Source organism: Mauremys mutica, chromosome 19 (assembly GCF_020497125.1).
Source record: "Mauremys mutica isolate MM-2020 ecotype Southern chromosome 19, ASM2049712v1, whole genome shotgun sequence".
In the NCBI taxonomy this organism is placed as follows: domain Eukaryota; kingdom Metazoa; phylum Chordata; order Testudines; family Geoemydidae; genus Mauremys; species Mauremys mutica.
The window spans coordinates 26,680,914-26,695,057 of record NC_059090.1 but is presented as its reverse complement, the minus strand read 5'-3'; the positions used below and the strand labels follow the sequence as shown (position 1 = coordinate 26,695,057).

General features: G+C 48.8%; 2 protein-coding genes and 1 long non-coding RNA gene across 5 annotated transcripts in view; 1 reads left to right on the top strand and 2 right to left on the bottom strand.

Moving 5' to 3' along the window:
* The window catches only part of CRK (CRK proto-oncogene, adaptor protein), a 56,879-nt gene extending 54,359 nt beyond the window's left edge, over positions 1-2,520 (bottom strand). The window contains exon 1 of one of the 3 annotated variants that reach the window (XM_044993947.1): positions 2,443-2,520. In XM_044993947.1, coding sequence (XP_044849882.1) covers positions 2,443-2,503 — 61 coding nt within the window. In that variant the 5' untranslated portion in view covers positions 2,504-2,520. The other 2 variants (XM_044993948.1, XM_044993946.1) reach the window with 2 other exon arrangements.
* On the top strand, positions 2,498-7,081 carry LOC123353118. Its single transcript, XR_006574400.1, has 3 exons — positions 2,498-2,893; positions 3,664-3,839; positions 6,982-7,081. It is a non-coding gene; the product is annotated as an uncharacterized LOC123353118 (long non-coding RNA).
* A 5,060-nt stretch (positions 7,082-12,141) lies between these two features.
* MYO1C (myosin IC) overlaps positions 12,142-14,144 on the bottom strand; it is an 88,480-nt gene continuing 86,477 nt past the window's right edge. Inside the window, exon 32 of the mRNA XM_044993945.1 lies at positions 12,142-13,802. Coding sequence (XP_044849880.1) covers positions 13,776-13,802 — 27 coding nt within the window. The 3' untranslated portion in view covers positions 12,142-13,775. The remainder of the gene's footprint in view (positions 13,803-14,144) is intronic.

Sequence of the window (14,144 nt, the reverse complement as noted above, 5' to 3'; positions counted from 1 at the left end):
AACTATGGCCCCATGGTACTCCTGGAAGCAGCCGGCACCACGTCCATGCAGGCCCAGGGAGGGGGAGAGGAGGGGCGGGGACGGAGACACACGGACGACGGACAGAGTGCTCCGTGCGCTGCCCCCCGCAGCCCCCTTTGACCAGGAATGGGGAACCACAGCCAATGAGAGCTTCGGGGGAGGTACCCACAGGTGAGGGCAGCACGCGGAGCTCTTTGCCCCCCCACCCCCCAAGGGGCCACAGGGACATGGTGCCGTCTGCTTCTGACAGCAGCGCAGGGCCAAGGCAGGCAGGGAGCACGCCACCGCCACCCCGGAGCCACTCCAGGTAAGCAGTGCCGGGCCAGAGCCCACACCCCGAATCCCTCCTGCACCCCAACCCCTTGCCAAGTCCTCTGCCACACCCAACACCCTTCCTGTACCCCAAACCTCTGCTCTGAGCCCCCTGCTGCACCTCACATCCCTTCTGCACCCCAACCCCCTGCCCTGAGCCCTCTCCTGCACTCCCCCCTGCACCCCTGACCTGAGCCCCCTCCGGCACTCCACACCCCAACGCCCTTCCCTGAGCTCCCTTGTACACCCCTGAGCCCTCCTCTGCCCCAAACCCTTGCCCTGAGCCCCTTCCGGCACACCGCACCCCCTCCCACACTCCCGCCCTACATTCATGGCCTTGCATGCAATTTCCCTACCCAGATGTGGCCCTTGGGCCAAAAAGTTTGCCCAGCCTGATCTATGCTGATGTAACTCCCCCACATGGACACTCTGCTCTGGAAAAAAGGAATTATTACCCCGCTTCCAAAGGTACTTAAATACCAGGTTCAATTCATCTTGTAACCTTTTTCTTAAAATTAATTAAGAGACTTCTGAAGTCTCTTGCTGGATTTCACGTTTACCAGACTTCAAAATATCCCAATTTTTTGACTGTTTCTAATTTTTCAATATCCTTTTTGGAGTGTAGCCACCAGAACTGGATGCATTCTAATAATGGTTTCAGTGATGCTCCATACAAAAGTAATATCGTATTGCTCAATATTTCCATTTATACATCCAAGGATCACATTATCCCTCTTAGCAACTGCGCTGCATGCTCATGACTCCTAAATTCAGAAGCACTGCTTTTGGATACAGTCCTCCATCCTGTAAGTATGACCAATGTCCTTTGATTCTAGATGTCTGATATTGTTTAACTGTATTAAAATACAGTTTAACATTTATATTTTCATACAGCAGATTTTAATCCATTCTAGAATTCATAACATCTACATATTCTCCAAGTATGAAAGGATAAAATAAGGGTATTTGTGCTTAGTATCCACTTTTAACATCTCACTTAAGAGAAATTACTCATTTATTTAAACAGTGGGAGCACTTAAGTTACTAAATTAACATATTTCATTTTCAGACTAATCAGTCACTTGAGATTTGAAATTAAATAATGGAAATCTTGGGTTTTCCCTTATTCAAGAGAGAATTTTAAAATGTCATTATTCAAATCCTCCAAGTCTCTAATGTGCCAATTGTTCCCAACTGTTTCATGCAAATCCAAAACGTAAAACAACAATAAAATTTCAACTTCCTCTGAATAGGTGGTGGCAGTTTACTCTTACATACCTGGCTTATACATAATGATTGGAAACCTGGATGGAAGTCTAGACGCCCCCCATCTTGGTCAGTGTCCATATATGCACTATTTTAGTCCTCCAAATACCGTCCATCCCGATTTTAACGCTAGGAATACTGCAGGTCATGTGTCGGGGGATGGGAGTCCTGGAGCCGCTCCCCAGTAACGAAGGACCCCAAAATTAGAGGTTCCCAGTACGGAACCAAAAGACAAACACGAACGCCACAGCCGGGCCTCAGGAGACTGAACGCCACTCCGGAGTGGGCGGGGGTAGGGGCAATGGGGCTCTTTGGCTGGTGCCCGCGGGCTGCCCGCTGTTTCGGGAGAAACTGAGGCCGCGCTTTCCCCAGCGCAAAACAAAGTCGGATACAGGGCCAGGCTGCAGCAACAACCCCCGAGTCAGACAATCAAAGCAGCCCCTCTCCCTAGCCCGGCCCGGCCCGGCTCCGCTCACTCACCTGGGGCCCCGGGGCCCTCGCCGCCAGGTCTTCGGCCTCCCGCCGGCCCCAGGCTGTTCACGATGTAGTGCGAGACCCGGGAGCTCTCGGACACCGACAGCACGAAGTCCCCGGGGATGGTGCCCGAGTCCCTCACTAGGAAGGTCCCGTGGCGCTGCCCCTGCAGTAGCGACACCGCCTCGGCCCTGCTCAGCCTCCCCCAGTACCAGCTCGCCCGGTCCTCGGAGTCGAACTGCCCGGCCATGGGGGCCGCTACCCCGTGGGCAGCACTAACTCCCCCTGCGGGCCACAACCACCCAAGGCCCCCACTCCGATCCCAGCCCCGCCACCCAAAATGGCGGCCCCTGTGCTGACCTCACCTACCAGACGTGACGACACGAGCTGAGCCACTGCGAGGCAAAAGTCGACAATCCGGAGACGTCATATTTCTGCGCGGACGGCACGGCCATTGGGGGTCATGAGGGGGCAAAAAGGACGCGTTTCGTATTTTCACATGCCCCGTGGAGACAGAAATGCCAGGTTCCCCTGAGATGAGCGCGCGCACTGAGCAGCCATTGGCCGAAGGTCATGGAATAGGCAGAATAGCGCTCCCGAGGAGCCGCCATAATGGGACGGTCAGGGATGGGGAAAATACAGCGCTGCACAACCGCCATTACAAGAAGGTCAGAGGCAATCGGTGGCAGTTGAAGGCAGGTACTGAGATGTGGGTGGAGGCGTGCCCCAGTGCGGGCTAAACCGCCACTGAACAAGGAGAGGGCCTCCCTCGGCTTCTCGACATACCTAATTGGGCTGGCGGCACCGCCATTTGGAGAAGGTCAGAAACATGACATAGTTTCAAGTATCAGAGGGGTAGCCGTGTTAGTCTGGTTCTGTAGAAGCAGCAAAGAATCCTGTGGCACCTTATAGACTAACAGACGTTTTGCAGCATGAGCTTTCGTGGGTGAATACCCACTTCTTGCATCTGAAGAAGTGGGTATTCACCCACGAAAGCTCATGCTGCAAAACGTCTGTTAGTCTATAAGGTGCCACAGGACTCTTTGCTGCTTATGACATAGTTTGTATAAGCTGATTTGCCATTGGCTGCAAGGAAAGCGCCACGCCTGCGTGGAAGCTTGCGTTTGCGCCCCTCCCCCTCACTTTTATAGTTATCACCCTTTGAAAAGTGTTTGCTCAAGCTTGACCCTTAGGTGAAGTTCTTTCTTTCTGAGAGCAAGGAGACATGGAGTCTGGTGTAGGAAGGAGGCTTTGTGCTGTTTCTTTGCCCCTGGGGATGCTGAAATTCTTCTTTCTTCCCCATCTTGTCCTCTGTGGCCTTTGTTTACAGATGATATGTAATTTGAGGAAACATGACAGGCCTGCTTGGCCAGTGCTACCTAATCAGGGCTATATGAATTGGAACATGTGCCTTTAACACCCTACAGGGGGATTTCATAACTTTACACAGAATGTTGCTATGTACATTTCAACATGATAGTGTTGATCAGTGAATTATTACTTTTCAGCAGTTCCCTCACAAAGCATATCTGTCTGTGTTGCACACAGCAGTGGTGGCCTAGCTTATAGGTGTTCTCTTTCTTTTTTCAGTTCCTATTAACTTTGGGTAGATGAGAGAAAGGCCAGCCTTCTGGCAGAGACCAAAAGGAGCTGCCACCCTGAGACCATCCAGGGAAATGAAAACCAGACAGTTACCTGTGGAGTAAGAGCAAATAGAAGTTTGCTGAGTATTGAGGGAGGACTGCAAAGACTCTTGTCAGCATGAGGTGGGTCTCTGAGAACAGTCCGTTGAGTCTATGTGAGGCATGATAAGCTTGGGGGAGTCCTTTGTCCCCTCTCAAAAAGTCTATGGAGTCTTCCTGAAGTATGGTAACTATGTGAAGAGCAACTTGACTAACCAGACATGCCTCAGTCCTCAACTCTTTTCCTTCTACATCACTGGGTGAGCATCCCTGGTCACACCACTCTAGTCCTCCTCTCTACCATCTCTGGCTTGCTTCAGAGGATGTGAGCAGGGGGACCCGAGAGTAGCCCTTGGCCCGTGTGTCTGCCCACCAGGGTGCACCACTCAGGGCAGGTGGAGGGTCCAGGGCTGATGTGCTCTGTCCTGGGTCCTGCTCCCTGTGGTCTGTGCTGGCTTCATACCTGGGCCCCGCAACCTGGGAGGCTCTTATGGACTGTGAACAGTCAAAGGGAAGTAGGGAGCTGAGGAGCAGCTGCAGACCTGGGACCCCAAGCAGCAGGAAGACAAGATGCAGAAGCTCTGTGGCTGCCTGTACTATGACATCAGCTAGTGCAGCAACTGCTTCACCCTGCCCAACTCTGGCTTCTGGCCTCTGACATGACCATGGGCCAGGGCCTTGGAGGAGAGGAGGCAGGGCTGGCACTTCACTGAGGAGGAGTAGGGGGTAGAGCCACAGCAAGGGGCAGGGCCTCATGGCAAGGGGGGTTGCAGCTGGCATCATTTTCTGTCTCACCCCCCCACACATCAGAAATGGCTGGCTGTGCCCACTGCTGACCACGTGATGTTACTGATTTTTTTCTGAGAAACACCCTGTGCATTACTTTGACTGGCCACTTGGTGTCACCGCTGCTCCATGGAAGAGACAGTTAATGCATTACCCCAGACTAGCCTACAGTGTCACCGCTGCTCCTGAGTAAACAGTCTGTACATGACTCTGACTGGCCACCCACTGGGTGTGTCTGCTGCTCCAGGGCAGATGCAGTCTGTGATTTACCCTGACTGGCCACTGGGTGTCACTGCTGCTCCAGGGAACACCACCAGTGTAGTATCTTGACTGGCCTCTAAGATAAATGTCTGGTAAAGGCTGAGTACAGACTCCTGCTTCCCTCTAGCTGCAGCTTGGTTTCTAATAAAAGGTTTCCTGCTCATTCTGGGTGCAGGGGGAGAATTTCCCCATCTTGGGAGTAGCTGATTTCCCAGGGCAGGGTGGAGCATGTTCTCCTGAGCAGAAGCCTGGAACTAGGAAGGTGACTACAGGTGTTGAGTTTGTTCTTCCTTTATGACTTCTAAGGTGTTGGCCGATGTGTGCGCTCTCTCTCTTTGCCTGTTGGGCTACAGCCTCCCTTCCTAGACATGGTCACCTGCATGTGTCCAGTGGTGATTGAGACATAGATGTGTACAGCTCTCTGTGCAGATCTACTGGGAGGGGCGGGGGACGACAAAGTTTCCAAACTGCTGAAATGTTGCTGAAAAATTTGGTGCTGGTAACAGTTCAACAATCCGTGGCTGCTCATTCTTGCCTACTTTTTACTTTTCCTCAAAGCAGGTTAGCATTGAAGGTAGCATTGAAAAGCCTGCATGTGTGTTCAATATTTTTTTCCCCATCCCTATTCCCCCCTTCGCTCGCTCAACCTTTTTTGTTCAGTATGTGTAACTTGAAGCTAATTTGTACTACTGGATATCTGACTGGAGCCACAGATACAGAATCTGTATTGTTCTTACTGAAACACAGCATGGAATTAACATTAAACGTAAATAAAACAAACCTAAATTAAAAAATGCCAAATATTACTGAGAGTTCCTCTTTTATACTTGGATTAGAATTTAGCTAGAGTAGACGTTCATACGTTACAAGTAGCAGGAAAATGTAATATATCAAAGGAGCTGGAAGGATAATAGGAATAAAAATATATGCAGGATAGCTTACATTTAAACACTAGTAACAGAAGTATTTGGTAAAGAAATTCAGACAGGAGCGAAGTTCTCACTGAGTTTTTAAGGAGCTTGTTTCTATACTATGTGACAGATTTTCACAAGTTACTAGATTTTGGGTGCCCAACTTGACCCTTTTGAAATCAGGTCCCCTTTAAGGTGTCTGTGGTTGAATACCCAAAATTGCTGATCACTTTTGAAACTTAGTCCCCCTTTCTAAAGAACTGGAGCCATTAGTGTATCTAACACAGGCTGTATGTTAAAGTGCTCATTGTTTCTGCCAGATCTGTTACAATGGGGTTCTTCAGCCTACGTGCAGCTTGGAGGCAGAACCAGACCTGTCAGTCACTGGCTGTGGGGTATTGCCCTGCCTCCAGAAGTTCTCTCCATTTTTTTCTGCTGTCGCAGCAGCAGCAGGCAGGCTCAGCCATACCTCTCTGCTGCCACAGTGTTCTGAGAAAAATTCCAAACTGTATTTCAGATGTTTAAACTAAAATGTGGTTCAGTAATGTTAACCAGCTGTGTCCCAGGGCTGTTTGCTTTTTCTGGGTGAGACTGTCCCCTCAGCTGCACTTCCCCTTCTGAGGATGGAGTAAGGCGAGAAAAGCCAGAGGCAAAAGGAAGGGTCTTTTCATGGTCTCCCCTTGTTGGGAGCTTAGCTGGTTCTGCAGATAGGATGTAATTTTTCCTCAGCCCAGCCCAAGTGGATGGCCTCCGCATGCCCTTTCTCCCTCCTGCCAGGCAGGTTGGGAGAGGGTAGCTCCACTGGGTAAGAAGCAGCCCAGTTTGGGTAGGGTTTCACTTCAGGCAGGAAAAGAGGCAGGGGATTGGAAAAGAGAACAGGGAGAGCATTAGCCACTTGAAACATTTTCAGAGCATTGGAGTCCATTTTTGCTCCTTCTGCTGAAGCAGGATGAGAAGGCAAACTGCCAAAGGGGAAATAAATAGCGTAGTTTACCCTGCTCACCTCCACAGAGAATCAAATCGTAAAATATATATATTTTTAAAAGGTGAGCTAGACTCAGAAGAGTGAACTGTGTATTGTGAAACTATGCTTAGGAGGTCTGCAGCTGCCCCAGACAAAGGTTATAGCTATGTATCCAATATCATTCATGCTAGAAAGACTGAATAATGGGATAGGGATTTTATACCACCCTTAAAGAACTGGGAAAATATCAGGTTGTGACCAGCAACAACTGCTGATCACCATGTCCTAATGCCAATGTTCCCAGATTCTGTTGCAGGGTGTTGTCTCCACCACCTTCTGCCCCCAGCAGCTGACTACGGAGTGATGAGAGGGACAGCAGCTCCAGCTGTGGAAGAACGGGCAGGTACTAAGGGGCCTCAGCCCATCTCTTATTTATTTCTACTGGTCTGCCCTGACCTCCATATTATGAGGCCAGACAGTTCCTTAGTGGGCACCAGTCAGAATTTAACCTGATAGCCACATTTATCTTCAGTAGTGAAAATATCCCTGGTGGTCAGGGCCTCAGTGGTTCTAAGTGGGGGAGATTTTTACCTGAAGGAGTGGTCTCCTCACTCTATAGGCCCTTTCCAGGCAGCCATGTCTAGCCAGATATTGTCAGCCCCCTCCTTCATAAAAACAACCATGATCTGTCATCTGACAGCCTAGGTTCCCCCTGAATGCTTTCACAAGCAATGCTTACATGGGAAGACAGAATTGCAAGTATGGTTCCTCAACCTTTCTAAGGCGGGGCAGGGGGCACAGGGCCGTTGTATGACGGTTTTTGGATCAGATGATGCAGGTTCCTGGCCATCTTAGTGATATGATGGTAACTATATGAAAAGAAGCTGAAGTTTTTCTGTCAGAAAAATAAACTAACAAACCTGGATCCTGCCAGATGCTATAAAAAGAAATACAGGTCAAATGGCAAATTGAAGCAGCCCATGAAGTACAGGGGGAGAAAATACCTCCTTGCAAGTGTTTCCTAGAACAAGAAGTGCAGGGTCAGTAGCTGCTCGGTGGCCTCAGAACTATCTGCAGGTCTCCCACCAGCCCTTTCCAGAGTTAGAACATTCCTATGCAAAGGCTGTCAAGCGATTAAAAATTAAGCGTGCGATTAATCACGCTGTAAAACAATAATACCAAATATTTGTCCATGTTTTCTACATTTTCAAATATATTGATTTCAGTTATAACCCAGAATTCAAAGTGTAGAGTGCTCACTTTTACAAATTTGCACTGTAAATAAAGGAAAAGAGATAGTATTTTTCATTTCACCTAATGCAAGTACTGTAGCGCAGTCTCTTTACCATGAACTTACAATTGTGTAGTTTTAAAAAAAAAGTGCACTCAATGTAAAACTTTAGAGCCTATATGTCCAGTGAGCCCTGCTTCTTATTTAGCCAATTTCTCAAACAAGTTTGTTTACATTTGTGGGAAATAATGTTACCTGCATCGTGTTTAAAATGTCACCTGAAGGGGTGAGAACAGGCATTTGCATGGCACTGTTGTAGTTGGCCTCACGAGATATTTATGTGTCAGATGCATTAAAGATTCATATGTTCCTTCGTGCTTCAACTACCCTTCCAGGGGACATGCATCCACTGATGACGACTGGTTCTGCTCGATAATGATCCAAAGCAGTGTGGACTGACTGTGACATTATATGATTAAAATATGACAATGTAGATCAGGGGTCTCAAACTCAAATGACCCCGAGGGCCGCATGAGGACTAGTGCATTGGCCCGAGGGCCGCATCACTGACACGCCCCCTTGCTGCCCCTGGCCCCACCCCCAATCCACCCCTTCCATGAGGCCCCGCCCCTGCCCTGTCTCTTCTCCACCTCCTCCCCTAAGCGCGCGCAGTTTTAATAAATATATACACTCAGTAATGCACCTCACTCAAAGGACAAAACACGCACTTAGATTTACTGCCTAAGGCTCTGGGAGGGAGTTTGGGTGGGGGAGGGGGTCTGGATGCAGGCTCTGTGCTCGATGCAGGCTCCAGGCTGCGGCAGGGGGTGGGGGTGCAGGCTTTGGGACGGAGTTTGGGGATAGGAGGGCTGTGGGGCTGAGAGCGAGGGGTACATGATGCAGGAGGGGGCTCAGGGCTAGGGAAGAGGGTTGGGCTGTGGGGTGAGGGCTGTGGATGAGGGGTTCATGATGCGAGGGGGCTCAGGGCTAGGGAAGAGGGTTGGGCTGTGGGGTGAGGGCTGTGGGTGAGGGGTTCATGATGCGAGGGGGCTCAGGGCTAGGGAAGAGGTTTGGAGTGTGGGGTGAGGGCTGTGGATGAGGGGTTCATGATGTGGGGGCGCTCAGGGCTGGGGCAGAGGATTAGGGTGCGGGGGGATGAGGGGTTCATGATGTGGGGGCGCTCAGGGCTGGGGCAGAGGATTAGGGTGCGGGGGGATGAGGGGTTCATGATGTGGGGGTGCTCAGGGCTGGGTCAGAGGAGTAGGGTGCAGGGGATGAGGGGTTCATGATGTGGGGGTGCTCAGGGCTGGGCTGAGGATTAGGGTGCGGGGGGAATGAGGGCTCTGGCTGGGGCTGAGGGTTTGGGGTTGGAGAGGCTCAGGGTAAGGGAAGCCTGCCTTGCCAGTACTGGCGGAGGGCAGGCACTAGGACCCTGCACCCTAATCCTCAGCCCCAGCCAGAGCCCTCATCCCCCCGCACCCTAATCCTCTGCCCCAGCCCTGAGCGCCCCCACATCATGAACCCCTCATCCCCCCGCACCCTAATCCTCTGCCCCAGCCAGAGCCCTCATCCCCCCGCACCCTAATCCTCTGCCCCAGCCCTGAGCGCCCCCACATCATGAACCCTCATCCCCCCGCACCCTAATCCTCTGCCCCAGCCAGAGCCCTCATCCCCCCGCACCCTAATCCTCTGCCCCAGCCCTGAGCGCCCCCACATCATGAACCCCTCATCCCCCCGCACCCTAATCCTCTGCCCCAGCCAGAGCCCTCATCCCCCCGCACCCTAATCCTCTGCCCCAGCCCTGAGCGCCCCCACATCATGAACCCCTCATCCCCCCGCACCCTAATCCTCTGCCCCAGCCAGAGCCCTCATCCCCCCGCACCCTAATCCTCTGCCCCAGCCAGAGCCCTCATCCCCCCGCACCCTAATCCTCTGCCCCAGCCCTGAGCGCTTCCCTTCCCCCCCCCCAGCCCGGCCCCGGCGGGTCCCGCTTCCCTTCCCCCGGCCCGGCCCCGGCGGGTCCCGCTTTCCCCCCCCCCTTACCCGAGCGCGTCTCCGGCGGTCCCGCTCAGAGCCGCGTGGCGAGGGGGCGGGGCTTGGAGCTCCACGCCGAGCGCAGCGCTCAGCCCAGAGCTCCCAGCCCCGCCCCCTCCCCACGCGGCTCGGATCGGGGCGGGGCTCAGGGGCTCAGCCGGAGACTCGGCGCTCTATGCGCCGAGGCTCCAGGAGAGGGGCGGAGGCGGGAGCCTCCGCTTTTCTCTTGGGGGCCCCTGCGGAGCTCCCCTGGGGAGCTCCGCGGGCCGCAGGGAAGAGCTCCGCGGGCCGCATGCGGCCCGCGGGCCGCATGTTTGAGACCCCTGATGTAGATCGTTGTTGCTACCACTGTTACATAATTGCAACAAAAGTATGGCATGTAAGTTGTCTATGGAAAAGTTATGATTTGTTGAATGATTGCTACTTGCATGTATTCATCATTTTTATTTAAATCTGAAGTTTATTAATTACCTGTATTTCAAATGTTTGCTCCTGTGGTAACACTTACAAGGTATTAAGTCAGCACATTGTGAATGAAGTATTCAAGCTGATAGCTCATCAACTAACACAGTGGACCTGGAAGAAGCTTATCTACATCTAATGTACATACTGAATATGTTCTAACTAGAGTATGGGTAATGGCCTCTGTTCTGACTAAGTGAAGCAGCCATGGACATTTGGTTTGCCCATCTCATGCCAAACTAACTCCATCTTGTTACCTTTAATTTTCCACAAACTAGCTTGACTTAGTGTAGACGTGGTCATAGTTGCAAAAAGACTATACTGCTCATTGAGGGGGTTTTATGATGTTGGTGGAGCAGTGGAGTTATATCAGGAGGAGCACTTCAGTGTGTACACTGCCACTTTTGTCAACAAAACTGAATTGTAGACAAGGCCTAAGTTATGGTTTGGCAGCCTGTAGTGCTTCATCATGTAAGTTGGAATAGTCTGGATGTGTAATGTTGGTATTGGTTGTACTAAAATATGTATGTTGGTCAGATGAGTCCACTTTATCGAATGGGTCAGGTCATAAATACCCTGGCATAAATTTTTGTTACATGCAAATTTTATTAGAAATTATTTTAGGTCTTTTTCCCAGTTAAAGCTAGTGACTAGTATTCTCAGTTCATTCCAGGACTGTATGAGAAATATGTCAGTGAGAAAACAATCATCAGTTCACAACTCTAAGAATGATCAGTTACCCAAAGTGTAAGCTATGGAACAAGGGGCTATGTTTCGTTTTTTATTTTTTTATCTTTTTTTTGAGTTTGAACTTTTAGCATTCTGTCTTGTATGAGTAAGTCTTATGTCAGCACAATCCCTTTTTATCATCTAAAAGGGATTGTGTCTCAGTCCTTGTTTCCAAGGGATGGGAGACTAAATTCTTTCTCCTATGAGAAGCTTGCTTTTGCAAGCTATTATGAGCTTGTTTATATTCAGAGTTAAAAGCACTGATGTTGGATATACCTTTAGTTGAGCAGAATTTCCAATATGTAGTTTTAGCATTTTTAGAAAAGTGATCTTACACATTTTTCATTCCTCATCTGACCTTGCCTCAGTTACAGTTTAGTGTTTGTCTGCACTGCAGTATTTACTGAAGATGCTACTTATGGTGCTTGGAGAGCTTCTCCCGTTGGCAGAGGTCCACCACCTGCCCAAGTGGCAGTAGCTGCATGATAAGAGATGCCTTCTGATTGACGTACCACTGTCTACAGCTGAGGGGTTAGATCAGTATAACTAGTGCTGAGGCATGTGGACTTACTTAATACATCCCTCAGTCACATATTTATACTGCCTTAAGTTTTTAGTATAGACCACACCTTAATCATCTGCACTTAGCTCAAATTGACATCTCTTCTTGAGTGCTTTGCCTCCAGCAGTCAAAGGCCTGATGGGACTGGGTCGGAGACAGCATTTATATTTGTGCAGTATTGGTATGCAATGGCCAACAGCAGGACTTGGCTCATTGGTGTTCTACTAAACTTCTGCCTTCACCAATCAAATAACTGCCACTAATGACCAAACTTAAGTTTCAGGCACAAGCTTGCCCGATGATGATACTTTTAGAAGCACAGCATTCATTAGAAGGTAAGAATTGTATTGGTTTTTAGGGTAGCTGCTAACAATAAACACAGTTGTTCACCTGTTGAATATCCTTTATATTTCTAAAAAATAAAACAACTAAAATAAACCCTCATCTTTTTTGGTTATAAAAAAAATTTATTTAGCAGACTTTAGGGATTCTATCAGTGTATACAGCATTAATATAGTATATACCCTACAGGGTGTACAGCATTCCAGGCTTGATGCAGTGTTTGATAACACACAGAAGTAGGGGGAAAAAACCAAAGTATTAGTGTGAGCTCATTGCATACCAGTGGCAGCATGTTTGGGGTTTTTTTGAGCTTAAAGGGTGCGTGCCACTGCCCCCTGATTACAGCTGGTAGACCCTGCCCCACAGAAGGCAAGTACATGGTGCTTTGCACTACCAGTAGACTTTTAACTGTGGCAGTTGCAGCTTACTGTGATGCAGCTGTTTATTGGAAAGCAGTTCACCTCCAAGCTTTTTCCTCCTAAATTTATGTATTTAAAAAAAACAAAAACTTCTTCATATTTAGCTCTATTTGCCTCAGTAGCACTCTTCCTTCCCCTACCCCCTGTGCAGTTTTGGTGAATATTTTAACATACACAGTTCACTCTTAGCTATAGAGTAAAATGATATAGCATGGAATTTAATGGCAAGGATTCCACAAAGTGCAGCCACCATGTGGCCAAGCTGGTTCCATTTAAAACTGTGTTTGTGGAAGGCTGTTTCTAAGGTCTGTGTTTATTTTGAGAATGCAAACCCCTAACTATCCCTGCTGATGTGTAGGGATTTTAACTGCAGCACATAGCAACTTGGGCAGAGAGACCAGGGGCTTTAGGGGAGGTATAATTTTATAGCAGAACAGGTCACTTGTGAATCCTTCACTAGTACTACTAAGGCATGTAGCCAGAGCCAATAAACACCTGAGGGTTCTTTCAGGCATCCGGGGGGGGGAGGGAAGAGAGCTGGGTGTGTCTGCAGTCTTTTCCACACATGCATGCACATGTTGGGAAGGTGGGCATAAGAAACAGGCACTACAGCATTGGGGGGTGCACCACGTTTGGAAGCAGGATCCATATGAGGAAAGATAGGTGCTTTAAAAGAGTACATTTGCTACATTACCTTCCATAATTGTTTTTTAAAAGTCTCAAAAGTTCCCGTAGAAGCTCCGCTTTTCTTAGTGCAACTCACCCACTGAGCTAAAAAAATATTTACAGAATTTTACTCATTTATATATGGCTTCTTACTATTTTTATACAAAGCTTCAGAAAGCAACAAAGCAAAATTGTGCATAAATTGTTCTCTGATAAAGTATGGCACTTGTGAGTTGGACAATACAGATCTGCTACTTTGTATTTCTTAGGATCATGCTTTTGTACATCATATGACAGCTCAGAAAAAGTTTGTAATTTCACTTCAGGGCTTGGTCTCTGCATGAACAACAACCTTGACTCCTACTGAACAGAGCCATGTTCATGACTTTTATGAGCCCCAGCTGTAAAAACAAACTCAGACCCGGGCAGTTGCCAGTAAGAGAAGGTGCTTTTTTTTTCCCTCTTCTCTTTTTTTGGTCATTTCAGATTATATTTTGTTTTCACTTTGTTTTATGGAAGTGCAGTTCTTTGGTAACTATTAAAGGAAATGAGCAAAGCAGCAAAAAAAAAAACTGCAGGGAAGTACTTCCAGCCACTGGTATAAAAGGCAATCCAGACTGACGGAGGAACAGATCCTTTTGTGCTGACAATTATCATCGAGAATTCAAACGAGGGGCAACCTGAGGAGAAAGTGGAATGGAAACAAAGATACTGTAAATATTAACAATTAGCCCATGAAGATACCAAAGTCTGGACTGGAATAGTGTTACCCTGTACGGGATGCAGAATAAGTAAGAACTTGTCCTGATCTAACAAACTCAGCCAGATTCTGTAAATCAGAAAGCAAACGCAACAATTTGCCCATGGAGAAAGTCAGGATTTCTTAAATCTCAGCCAGACTCCCAAAAGTTTAACTCAGCAGTCTGGCACGTCACTGGAGGAAGATTTGCTTTGCTTGTTCCATGTGGTAGAAACCGAGTCCACAAAGTTGTTCTAATGGGCAAATGCTAGTGGACAGTCCC